Raw genomic sequence first — 21,459 nt, 5'->3', positions numbered from 1 at the left:
TGTTCTTTATTAGCTTTCTGGGGAGAAGAATAGAGGGATAGGCCTCTAGTGCCACCATCAGTGGTTTTCTGTATTTGCTGCTTTTCTTCAGGTGACAGCCAGCTTTGCCACAACAGGGGGTTTTTAAAAGAACATGCTAGGTCAGATAGGAGACCAGGGATATTCTTATGAAGCACACAGTAAAAGAACTGGCAGTGACATGTGGATAAGTTTTCAGTTCATTCAGTAACCAGCATGCCTTCTTTCATGCAACTGTGGGCAGTTTTCTCTGATGTGATCTTGTTGTTGTTGTTATAAGCAACCCCTAGGTTTGAATTACAGATAAACACATTTCAAAGTGCAAAACTCTTAACAAAAATGAAGTTCTCAAGCAAAATAAGTGTTATTCTGTTCTGTTAATTGGCTGACGATATACCAACTGTACCTGCATTTAGAGCTAAAGAAATACGACACTCTTGTCTCACCTGGATATTTAAGTCAGACGACTATATTTCGTGACATTCAAAATCAGGAGAAAGCGTAAATGAATCTCAAGCAAATCTAGGTCTAGCATGACGTGAGACCAATCACTATGACCATCACAACACACCACAACATTGCATAATAGAATGCTATCCCTTTACATTACAATATTTTAGACATTATCCTTCATTGCAGTGTTTTGAAACAAGCACTTCTGTTCTTTCTAATCTTGTTCTGGACCTTCCATTTTCATTCTTCCTCTACAATAGTACTCCCAAAGATGGAGTAAGCAAGCCAGAAAAGTGACTTACCATACATGACTGTCTGCCTCTTACTCAGTAATGAGCACGTGAAAGGGGGTTCTTCAAAAACAGCAGCTGAAGGACTGAGTTGTCTGTCTGATCTTTTGCATTATACATGGCTAAGCATTTTGCATCACATATGGCTGAGCATACTGCAAACTTAAACTGGGAGGAGAAAATAACCCAGAAATGGGCTCAGACCATGCAATCTGAAGAGAATCTTCATCACAGGTAAAATTTTCAATAAATAAGTGAATGGTTCATTGAATATTTTAAAGGTTAGCAATGGAGACTTTCTTTTTTAACAAACATGAGCCTGACATGCATTACAAGTTTTCACCAGGAATCCTAACTTTTATACTAACCCTTTACTTTGGAATTCAGACTTTACTATGTAGACTTAGTTTTCTCTTGGGGAACCTCATAAGAGTTCCCTCGTTGCATGCTACCCGTCACTTCTTCCTGGAGTCCCTGTTGGCCATACTTAGCAATTCTTTTTCCTCTCCTAGGTGCTAAAGATTCAGTCTGACACCACCTGCAACAGTTAAGTCCTTCCTTCTCTGATGAACCAGACAAAGGAGCAGTCCAGCTGTTGCTCCCATTGACCTGCTGTCCTGGCTGGGTGCCTCTGCCCAAAGCCCTTCCTGAGAAGACTTACTTTTGTCCTTCCAACTGCATGAAACAGCCAACCAACTCAGCACGACTATCAGGACTGGCAAGTATATTTGTTTTCAGCATCTCTGTGGTGAGTCAGCGAGACAGATGCACTCTTCAGGGCTAGCAAAGTTGTATTGCCTTTTTATGAATAGCTGAGGTATTCGAAACTTCAAAACAGGTTCCCAGAGGAGAGGAGTGAACCTCAGTCTGAGACAGATCAGTCCCTCCTGGAAGACTCACTGCCTGGAAACATTAGAAGGTAAGAAATGGCAACAGCAACTGTAAATGTCAAAGAAGAGACTTACTACTCACAAATGATACATTGAAGATCCCCATCCAGGGGGAGAAATGCAGATGATGTTAAGCTTTCCCCAGACGTAGAATTCTGCTAGGTAGAGCTAGAATATTTGTAACCAAAGTAGATAAATGCTTCGGCTGCTTTTAGAAAGCCTCCTGAAATATTTGGTCTTTTTCAGTCTAAAAGATTTATGTATCAACACAAACAAGCTATACTAGGACAAGCAGATAAAAGGGAATGTCTGCAGGTGAAAGATTTACCAGGAAAGAGAGAGCATAGCTCCAACATACTGTGTGACCCAGAAGTGAGAATTGCTAGATACTTAGCTCAGTATTTCTAAAACTGTGGCCTGTGATGTTTCTAGGGGTCGATAGAAGACACAAAAGACATTAAAAATGCTAAATAGCAAGAGCAGCTGTAGTTCACTTCTGCAGGAGGTGGGATACAAATGCAGATTATAATGTAAGGCTACAACATTCACAAGACAGTGAACTGCAAATACCCTCAACTGCTGGCAGTAGCTCAGTTCCTTCAAGGCAAACAACTAAGTATAAACACATGCAGCCTGTAATTACAGTTTGGTTTGATTCCCCTGCAAGAAGTGGAAGGAGCTACTTCTGACGTAGTGAGTAAAAAGGCTGAGGTCACATGGAAAAAGATGAGTCAAAAAGTAGTCACAGATGGTTTAGAAAATACTATGCCTGCCTTATAGGGAGCTGTCTGTTGTTTTCTACCATCCAAATAAGCTGAGAAATTCACAGAAGAGATCTTCAGTGATGGGGAAAGTGGACAGAAGGAACTGTCAGGCAAAGGGCTACAGCTTTGCTCATGTAAACTAGCACAACTTCATCAACTTCAGTGAAACTACCCAAGTGCATACCATCTGAGGACCATTACATGTACCTCCAAGAAAAGCTATGCAAAAAGGTGAGAATGAATAAAAGTCTTGCAAAAATGAAGTCCTCATCTACAGTACCCACTGGGAGAAAGAATATGGAATACTTGTATCTGTAAATCTTATTCACATACCCACTTCTCTCACAAACACACAAATACATAAGAATATGCAAAAAGCTAAGGCCTGTGTGCTAATCCCTGGCTATTGCAAAGGAAGACAAGTAACCCTCTGTAATAAGATCTGTATGAAGCTTCCATTTTTTTCATAACAAAACATTCATGTTACAGATGCCCTGACAAATTTTACCATCTTGCCATTTTATTGATTCTTAAATAGGAAAGCTATCATACTTCTGACTGCTTCTCATGAGGAGACTAATTAGATTATTTCATCATCTGGTTCATCAAAGCAGGAAATACTCAAGTGTCACAGCTGGTCTCAGATTCAATATCTACTACCAAGATTTTAAATGAAAACTATTACATCTTCACTGTGTAAGCATTTCATAAATGGTTAGACAGTAAAAAATTATGAAGACAACAGATATCACCTCATATCTTCAGGCTGCAAAGGTAGTCTTACCTCCACCAGTGCATTTGGATTTATTTTCATCTGCTTTTGCTACTACTGTCAAACAAAGAGGCTTTGCATAATGATCAGATCTGGAAAACTCAGAGAGCTATTTAGATTTCCAGCAATGATCTATGACTGAGAGTTAAAAACTAAGAGGCAATGTCTTCATTTTAAGTGAATCCTCTGTTGTTGACGCAACCTTTCCAAGCAGAACACTCACCAGTATAGAGGGATCACCTTCAAGAAGTGTGTCCCCCATGGAGACGACAGATCCCACTGTCTGATCACTATTCACTTCCCATCATTCCTCTCAGAATTTGTGGGATATTTTCTTCTTTTGTACACACTACTTTGTACAAAAATAAAATCCTCCTGAAAAGAAGCACATGTGACAAAGCCAGATATTCAATTTATATTGCATTTCACCTTCTCATGTGTGTATGCGGAGGATATCAATAGCCAAGCTACTCATTTAAGAGTTTGTTCACCATATTGATTTGGAGTAAAATGGCCAACTATCACCAGCAACAGTTAACAAAAGGCCTTGGCTTTGGAGGTCTACTTAGGAACTCAACAAGAGCAGTATGATAATGGATAAATCATTTCCTTTAAACAGCATTCTTAACAAAATTGCATGTAAAAGCAGAGGCTTAGTATTAGTACAATAGAAAAACCTCAGTAACTTTGTTATGGAATAATATAATCCTGTTTCTCTTCCAGACCTGTAATGTCATTAGGTAAATGGCTATACAAAGCCATGATTATATCATCAAAATGAAATTGTTGTGTAAGACAGTTCCCAGTCTCCATAAATGAGGCTTTTCAGCACTATAAAAACCAAAATTTTCCTCCTATGATGTTAGGAGGAACGTTAATATTGTTGATTCTTGTTGCATTTTTTACTTCGATGGTTATCACAATTAACCTTGATGGTCACAGGACAGTAAAAATATATATGTATATGTGTAAGTTGCATTACCCAGTGAAAATTGTAATAATATTTAGATTCCTCTTTTGTTCTGCACTTCCTTGACCTTATTAGAAATTTAGAAATCCTTGTAAATTTGTCAGCCCATTAATCGGTCAGAAATAGTCCTTTGTAATCTAAATCCTCTTGGGGTTTTTTGATGTGTTAGGCTGTAGGCCTCGTAAAATTTTAGATGGAAGTTTTGACTGGGTCACTTTGATGTGGGAAAACATATTCTTTATGTCAAAACTGTCTCTTTGAAGTTATATGAACCAATAGATGAACCATGAACCTCAGAAAAGGACACATACTTTCTTTCTGAACTCAGCCTAACTTTTGGAGTGCACAGAGTAATGAAATAGACAAAGGTCACGTAGTTAAAATCACACATTGAACAATTTGAGTGTAGTAACAGTGTCATAAAAATATTTTCAATAAGGTGTCTCCTGAATTAATAGCATATAAGTGCTACAAGATAATACTATTAAATAAAACAGCAAAATTTAGCCACAAACTTCAGTTAATGATCCTGTAAAATCATGACCCACATTGCTGATATTTTTAGCCTATTACAGTATTATTACAGCAAATCTTTCAGTTTCTAACATATATAATAAAATCTGCCTCCTTTAGGCAGACAACAAAACTATGACATTATTCTTTTTTTGACCCTTATCTTGCAATTTGCATGAATAACACAATTGTTTACCTGGATCCTTCTTTAAGCAATACGGTTCAACAAACAAACAAACAAACAAACACGAAACAAAAATATGATAGGGAAAAAAAGTCAGAAATGAAATTCAGGTTTTTGTACTTTCTGCAATTGACCTGTCACCAGCAGCATGCAATGTCCACTGTGCTAATGATGCTGGCCAGGGGAAATGCACTCACTCATGTTGAAAATGCTCTCTACAACTACCTGAAAGGAGGTTGTAGCATGGAGGGTACTGGTCTCTTTGCCCAAGTAACCAGGGATAGCACAAGAGGAAATGGCCTCAAGTTGCTCAAGGGAAGGTTCATTTGGATATTAGGAAAAATTTCTTCACAGAAAGGGTTGTCAAGCACTGGAACAGACTGCCCAGGGAAGTGGCTGAGTCACCATCCCTGGAGGTACTTAAAAGATGTGTAGATGTGGTGCTTAGGGACGTGCTTTAGAGGTGGACTTGGCAGTGTTACTTTCACAGCCGGACTTGATGATCTTAAAGGTCTTTTCCAACCAAAACAACACTATGATTCTGTTTCAAAAAAGGCTAAGAGATAGATCTTTACAGGTTGTAAAGACTCAGAGCCAGTCCACAAAGGCAGCTTAGAGAGCCATGAGCATTGCAGTGGCACTGGCTGTGAGCTCAACTTAGGAAAGTGTACGATCCTCTTTTTATTATTCCACTGCATTTTGGACATCGGTTTCCACTTGGTTCGTTGTATCCTCTTTACTGTTCCTCATTTTCTTACACATCAACTGTCTAAAAAATGCTGTTCAAGGAGGGAAAGAGAATGGAAACAAAAGCAGGTCTAAGATGGGCCAAGGTCAGGAATAGCTCATCGAATCTAGGTGCTTATGGGACTGTCGTCCCCATAAGATCTAGTTTGAGGCTAATAGGGGCAATGTTACAGACAAAACGAGAATGTCTGACCCACATCTTCCCCAGCAGAAGATATTATTTGTTTTTTATAGAAGGAAAACTGAATAAGTGGTGCCCAAATTCTAACTAGCTTGAAGTAATACAGCTATTCTATTTTGAGAAAATTTCCTTACTGATGGGAAAAAAGAAGACATGTCACTGCATATTGAATGTCAGGGGAAGAAGAATCTTACTCAAATATTTGCCTTCATAGCATTTTATTAGTAGTACATTATCCATGAATTCTGTCTCCCTAGCTGATCTCAAAAAAGTCATCTATATTCAGAGGCAGGGCTATCATTTCCATTAATGTCATAAAATGAGGTCTCACTACGTTCTTTTGTTATCAAACATGTAGCACCAGAAAACTGATAAATAAAATCCCACTTGTGGAAAACAACCCTGCTACGGCACTATTTTTCTGTTTATCTTATTTGCTGCTGGTTCTTGTCTATTCTCATTCCTACAAACCAGGCAACACAAGGATTAATGGAGAAATCACAGCTTTCTCACACGTGACTCGCACGTTTTATGTCCTTGTGACAACAGCCAATTTTGCTATTGCCACATTTTCAAATCCTCAGCTCCAAGAGTTTGGCCTCAGGATGGCATGTTCACACATTCAGTGATGCTGTTGCTTCCATTCACTACCTTGCTACACTCTGTTATGTACAGTTGTTTGTGTGAACAGTTGACAAATGAACTCAAACTGGGTTTTCCTAAACCAAACCATTTTATGGCCAAGCCTTCTCTACAGTTACATGAAATTCAAGGCAATTCCAATTACACCAATGAGACTCTGATGTAACAAAATAAAGTTACTGATGTGTAAATAGATGCTCAATTGAAGCAAATCACTTTAAAAACAGAAGATGGAAAGAAGAAAGGAAAAACAAACAGCAGTAACCAGAGCTTATAGAAAGTCAGACTCATTTTGTCTTAAGTAGATGGCAAAATACTAACTAAAATACATAAATGTTCTGAAATTATTAACAGAAATTTCATCTTTTCTTATCACAAGAAAAAGATTGAAAATGCCACATTTCTTAAGGAAACAACACTGGGATTCCAGTGCCAAAGACCCCGCTGCCAATGGTGCACCCCAGCCTTTCTCGCAGGACTGATAGGGAGATCCAAAGCCAGAAGGTAGAACCACTGAGGAGGACCACCTGCAGCCTGGCAGCTGGAGTGCTTCCAAGAGAGAATGTCTCATCATTCAAGGGAAGGGAATGTTGGGTGGTGTTTCCTGGAACTGCAGAGCCCTTGATTCACACTAGGTCACAGTGTGCGCCTCTTCTACCAATACCAGCCCTGACCAAAAGACAGTGGAGCTCCTCCTTATCATGGGAGTCCTTCCTACGGCATCAGGGTGTAACCAGGGTACACAGCTACATCACAGAAGCATCTTTTAGCTCTTGCAGTTTAGACCCGCTTTGTGACACTTTCCATGGTCAATCCCCATCCAGGTAAGGGCTGAAGGGCATGGGATGGCAACGTGCTGCCACACAAGGACACTCCTGGTCATTACAACCCAAAAACGTTCTGTGGCAAAAGTCATTAAGTCAAGCAAGCTCCATTCAATTTGGCAAAGTATTCAAAAAATACCTGCCAGCTGGGACACCACAAGACTTAGGATCATAGAAGGTCCTGAGTTGGAAGGGACCCACATGGATCATTGAGTCCAGCTCCTGTCCCTGCACAGGACAACTCCACTATTCACTCTATGTGTGAATTCTTGCAGCAACTTGAACAAACCTCATCCCTTTGCTATTCTCCAGCCATCTTCCATTCCCTCACTGTTGTGTTCAACCCAAAACAAGCAGTAGTTAAGTCTTACATGGTATGTTGAGGTTAACAAACACAATTCTCCAGGCATAGTAGCATTTTCCTCATTAGTTTGTCATTGTCTATATAGTTTAGAAATTCATTTTCAAAGACAACTCTTTACTGCTTCTGACACATACTTGAGCCAAATCCTATAAAGAGGTAAGAGCTGCTCACACCACACACCACTTTTTAAATAATGTTTAATCTTGCAAAAGAAACTTTCCTGTTTTCACAGGTGTTCATGCCTAGCAATCACTATTCCAAAAACATATCTTACTGGTCTAATTCTTTTTACTTTATAAAAGTTTTAAAATAAAAGTAAAGGTCATATGCTAATTTGACATTTTGAAATCATACTCAAATCTGAAGCTTCATAAAAGTAAGTTTGATTATGACACTTGATGTACTCTACATATAGGAGCTTCACCTTAAAATTACTTCTTTTTGCTCTACAAACTGATTTTTTTTTCAGTAACCCATAATTTTAAAACGCTTTAAGCAGTGGAAAACACCTAGACAAATAATTTTTTTATCATTGTCCTGCTAAAATAACAGCAGATGTACCAAATAAAGTACTCTCTGAAAATCCTTGAGCATTCACAGTTCTCACTTCACCAAACTGCCACAAAAAGAATTTAGAACTGCAAAAAACCTTCCCTTTTTGTCGATGTTGTCAGTAAAATACACACTTCCCCTATTTTTCCTTGGAGTGTATAAATTTTAACATACCAAAATAGAAAAGCAGAAAATCTCTTTGAAAAAGGGGGTTAAAAACCTATCATTTCTAAGGAACACTGAAGATGTGCATAACACCTTGGCTGCTGTTTACCACATTCACCCCAACATCTCATTACTATCTTGTGTTCCTCCATCCTTACCTTCTTCCTCGTCCTTTACTTTCTTACTAAGTTTGTAAATTCTTCAGAGCAGGTTTCCTTTTCCATACAAGGCTTGACACAACAGAGGGCATCTTTCCACACAGAAGTAATATAGAGCAATTTATATAGATAATATTATTCTTTCACGAAAGGAAATTGGATCTTGAGTTGTCCTTTTATATTGGCTGGCTTCACTCATCACTGACTTTTCAGTACGTTTTAGATTCTGCCTCAGAGGAATCATCTGATTGACAGTGGAAGATCTGATGGCTGGCTGGGAACAGCTGGGATTCTGGACAGCTAGAAAAGTGTAAGAGGCCACTTAAATTATGAATTAAGCATAACATGCCAAAAGTAATTTTTAAAAGATGACACTGAAACTATCAGCTGCTAATACCACCGTGAGATTTCTGGATTAGCAACAAACTGAGATATACTGAACCTCTTCCTGAGAAAACCTCATTGTTTCAGGTTGGCTGCAGATGTAGAACACCACTTCCGACACATTCACAAGGTCTTCTTCATAGCCAAAGTACTGGAAAAGTTGCAGAGCAAACAGGTGTCCAAGGCACAATTTTTGTAACTATTTATCAGATATTATTTAGACTTCAACCTTCAACTTCTGGTTACCAGTCTGACAAGCTTACAGCCTGCCTGCACATGCCGTCTACATACAAACCACACTCAGGAGGGTGGATTCCCAGCTGCTGGAACTCGCTGCTCAGCTTCCAAGCACAGCAGCTCAGAAGACAGAGGAAGGGCTGGAAGGCTGGGACTTGCCAAGGGACCACACAGAAAAGACAGAATAAATAGGTCATCAATTCTTGAACAGCCTCAAGAAGGGCATTCCCTTACAAGGATTCTGCTGCTTCACTCAAAGGAGGAGAAAGGTGGTTTCATGATCTCTGAGATTGTTCATCCCCTTCCTTTATTTGCAATTAAAAGATAATCTAGAGCCATTCACAGCAGCAGATGTGGAACAGACATCGTCATTTCTTGTGCTGTTTTATAGAATACAAAGGGGAAACAAGGTGTGTGCAGCAGCTATGATTCATTCCATCCTCAAGTCTCATGCACTGATTTAGTACTGGATGAGACCACCTTGAGAGGGCAGGGGAATTCTGTCTGGGAACACAGATCTGAAAGCAACAAAAGAACCTTCTTATCCCTTACAGTAGTATGTAAGGTTGCTCACGTACTGGAAGGTTAAAATGCAAGTTAAGTAGAATGATGCAGCAAGAACTGTTGTGTCTGGTAACTACTTTCACCATTACATTATTTACTGATGTTGAGTATATGTTTAACTGTTGGGGGGGGGAAAGAAAAAAAAACATTTTCTTTGTTTTCTTAACTCTATTGCTCCAGTAGGCAAAACATGAAATTGAACAGTAAGACAGAAACTAGGTCTGCAAACAAGACACTGACAAGTTTTTCCTTTTTTATTTTTTTATTACAAAATTATTTTAAAAAAATAACCTGCTAACATTTAAAGATTAATTTAAAAACCTCCACAGCTCATCAGACTCCCAAAAGGGAAATGAATGTAAAGAAGGTATGCAACGCATTTTGTTCCCCATTATAAACAGTCAGAACTCAGGAGTTTGCCATCAGGGAAATCAACTTGTCCAGCAGCTCTGCCTCTAGTGCTGTAAATGAGTAAGCGGCAGAGGGTTCATTAAGTTTCCTTTCTTGATTTTTCAAAGCAAATCTAAGGGTAGCAAAGGACACACAAAGTGTAGCATTCTTAGAAAAAAAAAAACAGACATTTTTATGCAAGCTGAAAAATACAGTTCACTGGCATGGCTTTTTAATGTTCCAATAATATAAGGAAAGATATTTTAATACTTACAATCTGTTAACATTTCAGTTAAATCTAACAGCTTCATATGCAGAATTCGTAAAATGTTGAGACTGACCATTTACAATGCATTCAAAGAATTAACACCATATACAGAAAGATGGAATTGCTGACAGTTTTTAAAGTGCAATTTCACATAGAATGTGTCAGTCAACAATTCGTTTGCCAATTAACACAAGCACTGTTCTTTTTATTTTCTCCGAGGCAGACAGACAGATACAAACATGTAAGGAGGTACACTGCCTTCACGATTCCTTTAGTTAAAAATCCACTGGTTTGCAAAAAAACATCTTCTTTAAAGAAACATACGTAATTCAGAACTGTTTACACTCCCACTGGCACTCTTTAAAAATAATACATTATCATTTTTTAAAAATAATACATTACAATGGCAACACCGTAGCACTTACGATGCTCAGATTTTATAGCTGTAGTGAACATCTTTCTTTTCTTGAGGTTTGAAAAGGAACAGGGATGGACTTACACTCTAACATCAGTATTTAAATATTTCAACATCATTAAAATAAAGCACCAGATTGAACAAATTGAGATAACATGAAACAGATATCCTGTCACTTCAAGAATTTTAACTGAAGCGCAATTGGTTTTATTTCTGTTACCTTCTGAGTGCACCATCAGTAACAAAGGCAAGTTCGAGAAGCTGCTGGGAAGGTGCCGAATTTCAAAATTAAGCTACAAGACCCAACTCAGTTTTTATTCTGCAGAAGAGTGAAATAATCAATGTGCTGAAACTTCAAAACCTCATTTCCCCAGCTGGTCCAGCCAGGCTGCAGGTTGCGAGCAAACAACTCCAAGCATTCCACATCTGGCTTGATAAACTCTGCCAGAACTGCTGTGCAACAGAAAAACAGAAGACAACAACAGTGACAACGGTACAAATAACAATAGTAAACAAATAAAACCTCCCCTGTGCTGCTAGCAGATGAAAAACTAAATGTTTCATTAAAAAAATGAAGTGACAGCAAATTAATTTCTGGGGTTTCATCAAACAGCTGGACTATTTATATTGAGAAAGTCATCTTAAATAAGTGCCCTTGAGATTCTGAACAATACTGTCAAGGCCTTCAATAGCCTTGATTTATTGGTTTTCATTTAGGAAGGGGAATGAGGATTTATTTCAGCCTCTACAGAGATGAGTTCTGAATTTTTCACTAATAACAACCAAACACCTCATAAAGACTCACTTAGCTCCTACAACACACGGGCGACATTTCTAAAATAAAGAAGTAAATAAAACCTTCCCTTATTTAAGATCACACCCTCTCCTCTGCATTTTAAAGGGGATAAAAGCATTTTTTTGATCACAACTGTTAAAACGTAAAATAAGAAACACCGGTTAAATAAGCGTAGCAGTAAAAGGGCTATAAAAATGCAGGAACTTCTTTTTCACCAACTTGGCAACTGAAGAAATATTTCTGTAACTGTGGTCTTTCATTCAGTAACACAAATCTAAAATGTCTTCTACAGTTGGGTATTTTTACTGCTTAAACCCAAATAAACAGACGCCTGTCATTAACATCAGTTGTGTCACTGATTATAACCGGTATTCTTGAAGTGACAGAAATAGACCTTGCACTTCACATAAAACGTATTTCTGTAAGCAGTTTATTGTTAAACATGTTACTTGCCATATAGACCCATTCAGTTTGTGGCTGGGTCAAGCAAATTCTTAACTAAGTTTCAGAAAACAGCTACAAAGATACTGTGTATAAAAATATGTATGAAAAAAGCAAAGGTTTAAGGAGTACACAGTACAAAGGAGGCAGAAAGACTGAAAAATATATCTCTACTAAAAATTACATGCTAAGATTTTATTTTTGTTGCTGAGGACAAAAGAAGGAATCCTATGAAACCATTTCCTTTTCCAAAGGCTAGCTTGGTCATTTTTTATCAGTTCTCCCTGTGGTTTCTGAATTTCTATAGCTTAAAAATACATCTCATAAATCCAACACCATGTTGCTTGACTCAATCTCTTCAGATATGATCAGTGTAGAATGCAAAAATATATCCAATCAGCATACTTTTATTTTGGTGCAATCCAAGTTCTGACTTTTTGCATCAAGTTTGCCAGTCGCAGACTCCCTTTGTGACACCTCAGCTGATCTTTTCATGGACTGCTCCTGTTGCAGAAAGATGAGCATCCACTTCACTCTTTAGTAAGTGTTAACCAACCCCAGATAAATCTTCTTCCTACACAATGGCCTCTTCCAAAGCTTCAACCCATTCAAAACTTCTTTGTAAATATTTTGTAATGGGTCTTTGCAGACTTTCTTGTATTTTGGCATAGCACATAAATCTATTCTCCTTCCCCCATCCTTCAACAAATGTCAAATTAGTATCTCGGATGGGTTATCATCGAGGCAGCATTTAATCTAAAAAATACTGCTACCAGCTTGAATCTTATTCTAAAAACCTGCTTCTTTTAGAGGCAAGCTAAAATGTTTAAACAGATTTAACATTTGCAGAGAAGAGTCTGGAAGGTTTAGAGGAAAATGTACATTCTGACAAAGACTTGCTGCACTCATTGCTGTTTGGTGTCATGGGAGTTCATCTAATTAGATACCACTTATGAGTAGCTGCTTTTATACCATTTTGCAAACTCACCATATTAAAAAAAAAAAGTGGTAAAAATGTATTATTCTTTTTCCACGCTCTAATTAGTTAAGGTTTTCTTGTGCACAGTTTGCCGCCAACATGACCAGAGGGCTGGAACACCTCTCCTGTGAGGACAGGCTAAGAGAGTTGGGAGTTGTTCAACCCAGAGAAGAGAAGACTCCAGGGAGACCCTGCTGTGGCCTTCTGGTACTTCAATGGGGCTTATAAGAAAGATAAACACTTTTTACCAGGGCCTGTAGCGACATGACAAGGAGTGATGGTTTTAAACTGAAAAACGGTAGGTTTAGAATGGATATAAGGAATATAAGAAATTTTTTACAATGAAGGTGGTGAAACACCGGCCCAGGTTGTCCAGAGAAGTGGTAGATGCCTCACCCCTGGAGACATTCAAGGCCAGGCTGGATGGGGCTCTGAGCAAACTGCTGCTTGAAGATGTCCCTGCTCATTGCAGGGGGGTTGGACATGATGACCTTTGAAGGCCCCTTCCAACCCAAACCATTCTATGATTTTAACAAAGGTCTTCCAAAAATCTGTTCTCTTGATCGTCTAAGAGAGCCCATCTTACAGGACGTTGCAGAAGAGACTGAAAAGCTTTCAACAAGCTCTCTGTAAGCAGATCCTGACATCTGTATGGTATCTTTTTGGCCCTAGTGGGCATAAGATCATGCAGAGCTTACTGCCAAGTCAGGCTTAATACGACTTTTTCCCTACCTCCCTATAAAAAAATATATATATAACCATTTTATGCTTTATATGGGCTGCTAAGTAGAGGAAGCAATTATTTAGGTGACAAATTTCATTAAGAGCACATTAGTAATGTTGACATTTGTTCTGAAAACATACAGATTAAAAATATAATCATAGCACTAAGTCCACTAATCAAAAGCAGTTTTATAAGCACCAAAAACTCCTATGCCTAAGAGAATAAATTTTAAGAGCATGCTTAGGAGATTCAACCAACCTCAAAGAGTCATTTGCCAAAAGACAAAAAAGAGGTGCCAAAAAAATAGTCAGTTTAACAGAAGCAGGAAACTTGAATCTTTCAATCAATTTGGTTACTGAATTTAAAAGGAAAGCCCCAGGAATCTCCCCCTCTCCTGCTGCCAGGGAGATGGTCTTTTTTATAGTGTGAGATTTTTTTTCAAAAACAGAGACAGATTACATATTGTTCAAGATCACATTATAGCATGATTTTCCATTGGTAGGTTGTAAGTATTCACATAGTCACATCAGGTGGTAACTAGCACTGCAATGAAAATTACTGTATCAAGAGGGAAACAATGTTGCTGGATTTTGTTGTCATAAAATCTCATAACGCTGCTTTCCTTAAAATAGGAAAATCGGTATTTGAGTTATAAATTACAGCTTGTTAGGCTCTTATGTCACCAGAAGGCTATCTTAACACACATGGATCTGATTCATAACCCTTAAGCAAAGTCTGAAGTTTTTTTTCCTCTGGAAACAGGTTAGGGGATCTATATCAGTAGAAAGATTAAATATCAAGGTTTCTCTACCAAAGGAATAGATTTAAACAAAACAAAACACCCATGTCTATCCACTTACAGATACTACTTGCAATAACCATCTCAAACAGACAATAAATAGATTATTGTTTATCACTTGCAGGTGTCCAACACTATGGCAGCAACTTAGGCACTGACACCTGGGCACCAAATGCCCCAGGACACTTGAAGTCAGCACAAAACCAGCTGGTAGCTGTAACACTGATCCCACTTCAGAAAATCCACTTCCTTCTGGAGCGCGATCCGGTGGTCAGGCAGGACACCTGCCTGTTCTCAACCCCAAACATGCACTGAAGATGCATGCCACCAAGAATGTTTAAATAAGGTAAAGGAGGAATCATTTTTGAAATAAGCAACAGCTTTCTCTTATCTTTTGAGCTTCCATTACCTAAGTAGCAAGTTCTGTGGGGCAAACTGGATAAAGTGAAAAAGACTGTCTGATTTGTGAGCCGTGCAAAGCACAAGACTGAACTCACTTCATAATAACCCTTCAAAAGAGCTGGCAATGTAAAGGTCCTCATCACCCAGTGTGTCTAATCTCTGACCAGAGCAGGACCAGCAAATGATCTGAAACTCGGCACAAAGATGGCTTTACATCTCTGCCTCCTTCCTGAGCTCCAAGTTAAACCTAGATGTAGATGCATCTATCAATTCGTCTAACAGTAAGGGCTCACAAGGTGTATAAGGTAACAAAAGGCATTTACTTCTTTTCACTTTGAAGAACACGTTTATAACACAGCCTAACAAGCCAGGGTTGCTACAGGAGAAGGGGGCTCCCAGTATTTTCCATTGCACTCTTCTGCTAGACATATGCAAAGCAGCTAGAACATTGTCAGGAATTAATTCCAGTGGTTTTAAACATAGCCTTATACGACAATATTATTTTCTAGCAATAAATGTACATACTTAAAAACTGGAGGAAAAATAGCTATAACAAAAAGAATCTATAGAACAGGAAAAGGAAAGAAGGTGTTTGAAGTCCTACATTACTTCACATAACCTGTGTAACAGAATACCTTCCATGGCTTCTAAGAGCAACACTGAATCGAATTAGGAAGAAAACCTGCTGTTATTTGAATAAAAACCAGGAGTGATAAAATTTCATTTTAACGCATTTGCATAAAGAAGCTTAAGTACATTTACAATGACATATTAAAGCTCTAAGCACTGAACACAGCACATACATCACCAAAAACCCCTACAGTCACAATTTCATGGTGAAACACTCTGCATGAACCCAAACATCTCTTTTTGATGGCTTACTTTAATTTACATCTTTCTCTTCTCCCAAAGAGATAAATTATTATAATCAGTCATTATGAGGCTACATATGTACCAACATACAGCCTTTAGAGTAGTAACAAGAAATAAAGTGCCAGACAGCATCAGTAAATACTAATATTTTTGGCTTTGTTACTACTAAAACAAAGCATAAAGAACACAAGTGTCCTTCTCCCCCATTGCCAAATCTCTGGTTCTGTTCAAATTTCTTCTAAACCACTCCAGAATGGATCTCAGCTGCTCTCTACTGGCCACTTGAGAATATTGTCCAATCATGAAAGCGATACCCTTTTACAACACTGAAGTCAAAGCTTCAGCACATAGCTTTTGTCTTATGGTCTATCTTTTCATTCCATAACCGTGTTCTGAATGGAGCTGCCAAAACTGTAAGATACACATGCACTTTTATAAAAACCTTGTAAATAACTGATATTGCTCAACAGTAAATTCACTTTTTTCATATAGAAACAAATGCTGCAGAATAGCATCAAATCCCAGCATTCAAGTAAAGACTAAAGAAATAGATTAATTAGCACAGACAATTTACTTCAAAACCCATTCAGGATCATCATTTATAAAGGATTCCCCTATATGGTTTCTAGAATCTTCCCTACAAGACCAGTGTTCTGAGGACCATCCAGGCACTAGAATTCTCTATAATACATACAAACTGCTGGTTTGCACCCTTGAATACCTCACAAGTTTCCTATTTGTGTCTGAGTGTGCTGCTAAGCATTAGTTTCCTGAAGAGGCGCTAGCTGGCTGCCTCGCAAATCACTACCTGACCATTCATTAGCTAAAATCAACAGACATACTTCCTGCTGTAGCCCTAATTCTTAAAGATGTGGCTTCAAAACTGCAAAAAGATTCTCCTAGAATTGTACCACCCCCCAGTTTTTGAACAGGTATACATATGTATGTTAAATTAATAAATACAAGCTCAGAGTACAAATTTTAGAGCCTCCCTGAACATATAACAACTGTTCAGATCAGCTTCCAAGCTGAAGTTGTTCTGTTCCTTGAGAACAGAAAAAGGAAAGCACATCAGTGAAGCAAACTGTGATGTCTCTCCTCTCCAACAGCATTATGCATTTCTTCTATGTACCTTTTCTGCTGTGATTACATAGCACCACGTGCACCTGGAATATTCGCAGATTCATCATGGGTTGCCCCCTTGGGGGAGGATGGAACAATTTTTGTGGGAGGTATATAGCACTCAGGTGCTATAATGATGCAAGTAGGATGACTTGGTACTGATGACACTAGTCAACATAAGCTTGCTCTGAACAATGTGCAAAAGCTAGTGTATCACACAGAAATCTCCAAACCCTTTGGACTAAACTCCAAAAAAAATGAATTCACACACACACTAACTGGCTGGTTGGAGTTACCACCTCAATTTCAGTAAATTAAATACAGCTCCTCAGAAACAAGCAGGTTGTTGCCTGTTGTTAACAATTTTTTTTAAATTAAGTTTTTGGATTTAAAGGCACAACTGTAGATGTATAAGCAGCTCATGCAGAAATAAAAACATTTCTTTCGGGATGACATAATAAAGAGGTTTCTGTGTTTATTAGCTAACTAGATTTCCTATTTTATATATTCCCAAAGTTCCTCCTCCCAAGGCACTTTAGGTCATTTGGCATAACTCCATACATACAGTATCTGTAAACTGTTCTGCAGAATTTAAAAAACTAATTTTAAATATGCAAGTTTTTTTTTCACGTCTACCTAAAATATTCACACAGTAATTCTTGAAGTTCTACTTTTCATATTCATTTTTAGAGACCAAGACTTAAGTGGCCTGACAGCATTTTTAGAAACACTGAGGAACCACAAGTCCTGTTGAACAAAACTGCTTGGCATATGGACTAGATGATCTTTCGAGGTCCCTTCCAATCCCTAACATTCTGCGATTCTGTGATTTGGGAAATTAAAGGCACTTCATATATAAAGGTATCTCATTCTAGGTGCATTGATTTCAGACATTCAAGTCCACTGTCTCACAGACACATTACACAACAAAACAAAACGTACCAGTAAGAGGGGGTTTATGTGAATGCAGACTGCAGGGTATGCTGACAATTAACTTATGTTCTGGAACTGGAAGTACATCTTCAGATTTCCTGTCACATAAATCAAGAGCAAGAAAAGAAGTATGAGAATGAATGCCGCCAAATGTGATGCTGCAGCTCTCATAGAATTACTTCAGATGGCAGGTAACACACGGCCAAACTTCATGTACGTCTAAGGGAATTTGAGTGTTGTTCAGCCATAATATATAAAATAGCAGTTTATGAAATCACTGAGGCTGTAGACAAAACATGGTTAACAATAGCCACACAAGGTCAATGAGGACCAAAAACATAGTTCCGTATGTTTTCACATGTAGAAAATCACCAGCATCCCCAAAATGGCATCAGCCTGTAACAAGGACTCATGGTCCAAGAGAAGCTGTTGGCAAACGAAGCCTTATCCACGAGACTTTTATCTGAGCCAGTTCCCCAGCGCAGACAGATATTAGGAACAAAGGTTTCCATCCTTCAATCTCACTACAGCACTACATCATCCCAAAGCTAATAAGGCTATTTTTAGGTCCAAAAATCAGCCAAAAGATGTCACCAAGAGAAAATTCTGAGACATTACACCATAGAGTGAACAAGTGGTATATACAAAGAGAATCCTAGCAGCCTCAGAAAAGACATTTACCATAAATACCCTGGCATACCTTAAGGCTTCCTTTATGTCTCCTTGAACTCTCCCCAATACAAGAACTTCATAAGGCTTTTTGTGTAAAGAATCCAGAGGCAATACAAATTCTCCAGCTCTAGTAATCTGACACAAAGGAGTTAAAAATACACAGAGCAAGATTTTCATATCCATTTTTTTGAGACATTTTCTTTGATAAAAAAGAAGATATTGATGATACCATACCTTTCAAATACAAAAGCACATGGTAATAAATAGACAGATTATAAGAATATGACTTGTCACAGTGCAAGACCTCTCAGTCTCCAAGAAAGGAACAACATAAATTGAGAACTTACTTTCACCCAGTGCCACTCCGCAAGTGTTTTCACAGACCAATGAGGATAAAGTTCATCCTTAACAAAACGTAAGTGTTTCTGTCTATTAGTCACCCACGTGACTACAAGACAATTTGGAGCAGCTAAGGCTGGTACAGGAATCTGCTTGATTTGCCATGAAGACAAGTAGCTGTATCTACACACCAATAGAGTGAGAAAACAAGTTAGCATACACTAAATATAAAAATTGCAAAGCAAGACAAATGGATAAAGAAATTACACAGCCAAGACACTTCAAGAATTATCTCCTGACAACACAAGTCATAAAAACGGATCAAGACTGACACCCAGTGGCTAAATCTGATTGATTCTGCTATAAAATCCTCAGTATATGTACTTAAGCTTTAGCAAGCAGCACCTTTAACTAAGTATTTCTACTATTTCCCCAAATAAAGCATTAAGAGTTATGATTCTGAAGAAGTCTAAAAGCCCACATTTCATTTAAGAACTATCATATGTGATTCAATACTCTTAACTTTACACCAGAACAAAGCTATTTAGTGAAAAGTAGCTCTTTAGTCAAAGTAACATTATTCACTTTTCATAATAAGCAATCTCTTTTCTGAATGAAAATGACAAGTGAGTCATTTACAAGTGCAAAGGCAACATTAATTTGACTGGCAAGTTAAAAGGTCATAAAAGAGTAATCACTTCTCCAATTATTTGCAGAAGTTATTCATTATTTTTAAATTACCAGCCATGGTAAAAGTTCTCTAGGTTATTCAGAACAGTTCTGCACAATTTTGAGCTAACTGCATGCTACACAGGTGAATAGAGTATGCTTTCCAGATTGTCCTGTTCTACCATCTTTCTCATGATGTTTTCTACACTCTTAGTGAGTTGCAGTTTGTGAAATCTACAGTTGCAGAATCAAAAACATTGGCATGCTGCCTACTAGAACTGACAGCCCCTGTTCTGGATACTGAGGATCCCTATACAATGCAACAGTGAGAACAACAATGAGAAACAGGTAACAAGGATAAAATCCAAAACACCTCCTAGACTAGACTGCCTAGAGGAAACAAGATTCACAACCCAGACGTCAAATGCTTATCAAAGATTAGCTATCGACAAGGTAACTAACAGCAGTGACAGCTCTTCCACATTTTGCCTTTATTTTGTAAGGGAGAGAGGACCTTGCTGGCTAATTCAGGCATGTGAATCATCATAGAATCGTTTAAGTTGGGAAAGACCTTTAAGATTATCCAGTCCAACCATAAACCTCACACTGCCAAGCTCACCACTAAGCCATGACCTACCACATCTACACATCTACCACATCTACAGGTCTTTTAAACACCTCTAGAGATGGTGACTCAACCACCTCCCTGGGCAGTCTGTTCCAATGCCTGATAACCCTTTCCATGAAGAAATTTTTCCTAATGCCTAATATAAACCTCACCTGGAGCAACCTGAGGCCATTTCCTCTCATCCAGTCACTTGTCACCTTGGAAAACAGACCACCGCTTTCCTTTGAGTAACATAAATACTTAGGAAATACACTTGAATCAGTTTAACTCTGTGTTTCTAGATGTTTCTGTAGGGCTTTCAAAGTAAAACCTGCTATCAGTCTCTGCACCTTCAAAGTATGTCTTCATAACAAGCTTCAAAAGCTACAGTAGACATTATTCTAGAAAGTTGTAAGGATGTATTGGCTGTCTGCCCTTTTTTTCACATGGATACGATCCTACCATAATCAAGAGAGCTCCACTGGCATAAGGCTTGATGTTACTCAGTGGAAAAGGAAGCCCATAAAATTTTAAGTTAATGACTTCATAAACTACAGTACTCAGAAAGTTCCTATTGCACTTGAGGATTTTACTGCTGCATTATCACTTTCTTCTACCCATAAGACTGAAGCTCAAACTACAGCTCAAATTAAAAAAAAAAAAACGACAAACCATACTCACACACACACACACACACACACACCCCACCACCTGCACCTGAAACTTCTAAATCCAACCTCAGTCCTAGAAATATTTACACATTTATCTAGCTCTATGCCCACTGAAGTAACCCTACTAATTTCAAATTAATATCTGCATGATCTGGGCATTACAAAACAGCTGACTCCAGGCTTGTCTTACAAGTCTCGAGGACTAAAATTCTCTCACCAGTCAGGTTATTCAAGAGCTACTCTTGCAAATATTTTGTATGCAAAGCATCCAAGTCATTTCAGTGAAATCCCCGAGACATTTCATAGACTTGAAGGTAGGCATGTGTCAAAATATTTGCTAGTTTAAGCTACAGTCTCAGAGCTATATTAGTGTTGGATTGCATCAGTATATTGAAATGTTAATTACCCTTTGCAGGTTAAAACCACAAAGTCTGTTTGATTTTACTATAAAATTTACCTGTTACTCCTTTTAAGGGATTTGTTCTCCCATGGTGGATCAATCACAATTACATCATATTTTTTCTTGTCTGGGAAGTGAAATTAAAAAAAAATAAAGCCAATAAATTAATTTTAAAATAAATCTACTGGTTAAAACTGATAAAGGCTTAGCTACCCATGTACAGACAACATTAAAAAGAGCAACTACGCAGCAAAACCACAATTTTCATCTGTTCTTTCCAAATAAGA

General features: G+C 38.1%; 1 protein-coding gene and 1 long non-coding RNA gene across 10 annotated transcripts in view; one reads left to right on the top strand and one right to left on the bottom strand.

Moving 5' to 3' along the window:
* Positions 1-7,042: 7,042 nt before the first annotated feature.
* On the top strand, positions 7,043-9,178 carry LOC110357026 (uncharacterized). Its single transcript, XR_002410443.2, has 3 exons — positions 7,043-7,248; positions 8,701-8,797; positions 8,959-9,178. It is a non-coding gene; the product is annotated as an uncharacterized LOC110357026 (long non-coding RNA).
* Positions 9,179-9,915: 737 nt separating this feature from the next.
* The window catches only part of METTL4 (methyltransferase 4, N6-adenosine), an 18,735-nt gene continuing 7,191 nt past the window's right edge, over positions 9,916-21,459 (bottom strand). For 2 of the 9 annotated variants that reach the window (XM_065053261.1, XM_065053262.1), the window contains exons 5-9: positions 21,230-21,299; positions 18,834-19,008; positions 18,515-18,621; positions 17,824-17,912; positions 9,916-11,198 (exon numbers count right to left, since the gene is read on the bottom strand). In XM_065053261.1, coding sequence (XP_064909333.1) covers positions 11,053-11,198; positions 17,824-17,912; positions 18,515-18,621; positions 18,834-19,008; positions 21,230-21,299 — 587 coding nt within the window. In that variant the 3' untranslated portion in view covers positions 9,916-11,052. Of the gene's footprint in view, positions 12,487-14,099; positions 16,171-17,823; positions 17,913-18,514; positions 18,622-18,833; positions 19,009-21,229; positions 21,300-21,459 lie in introns of those variants that run through there. The other 7 variants (XM_065053268.1, XM_065053264.1, XM_065053263.1 and 4 more) reach the window with 7 other exon arrangements.

Source organism: Columba livia, chromosome 2 (genome assembly GCF_036013475.1).
Source record: "Columba livia isolate bColLiv1 breed racing homer chromosome 2, bColLiv1.pat.W.v2, whole genome shotgun sequence".
NCBI classification, from domain to species: domain Eukaryota; kingdom Metazoa; phylum Chordata; class Aves; order Columbiformes; family Columbidae; genus Columba; species Columba livia.
This window is presented reverse-complemented; position numbering and strand designations above follow the sequence as displayed.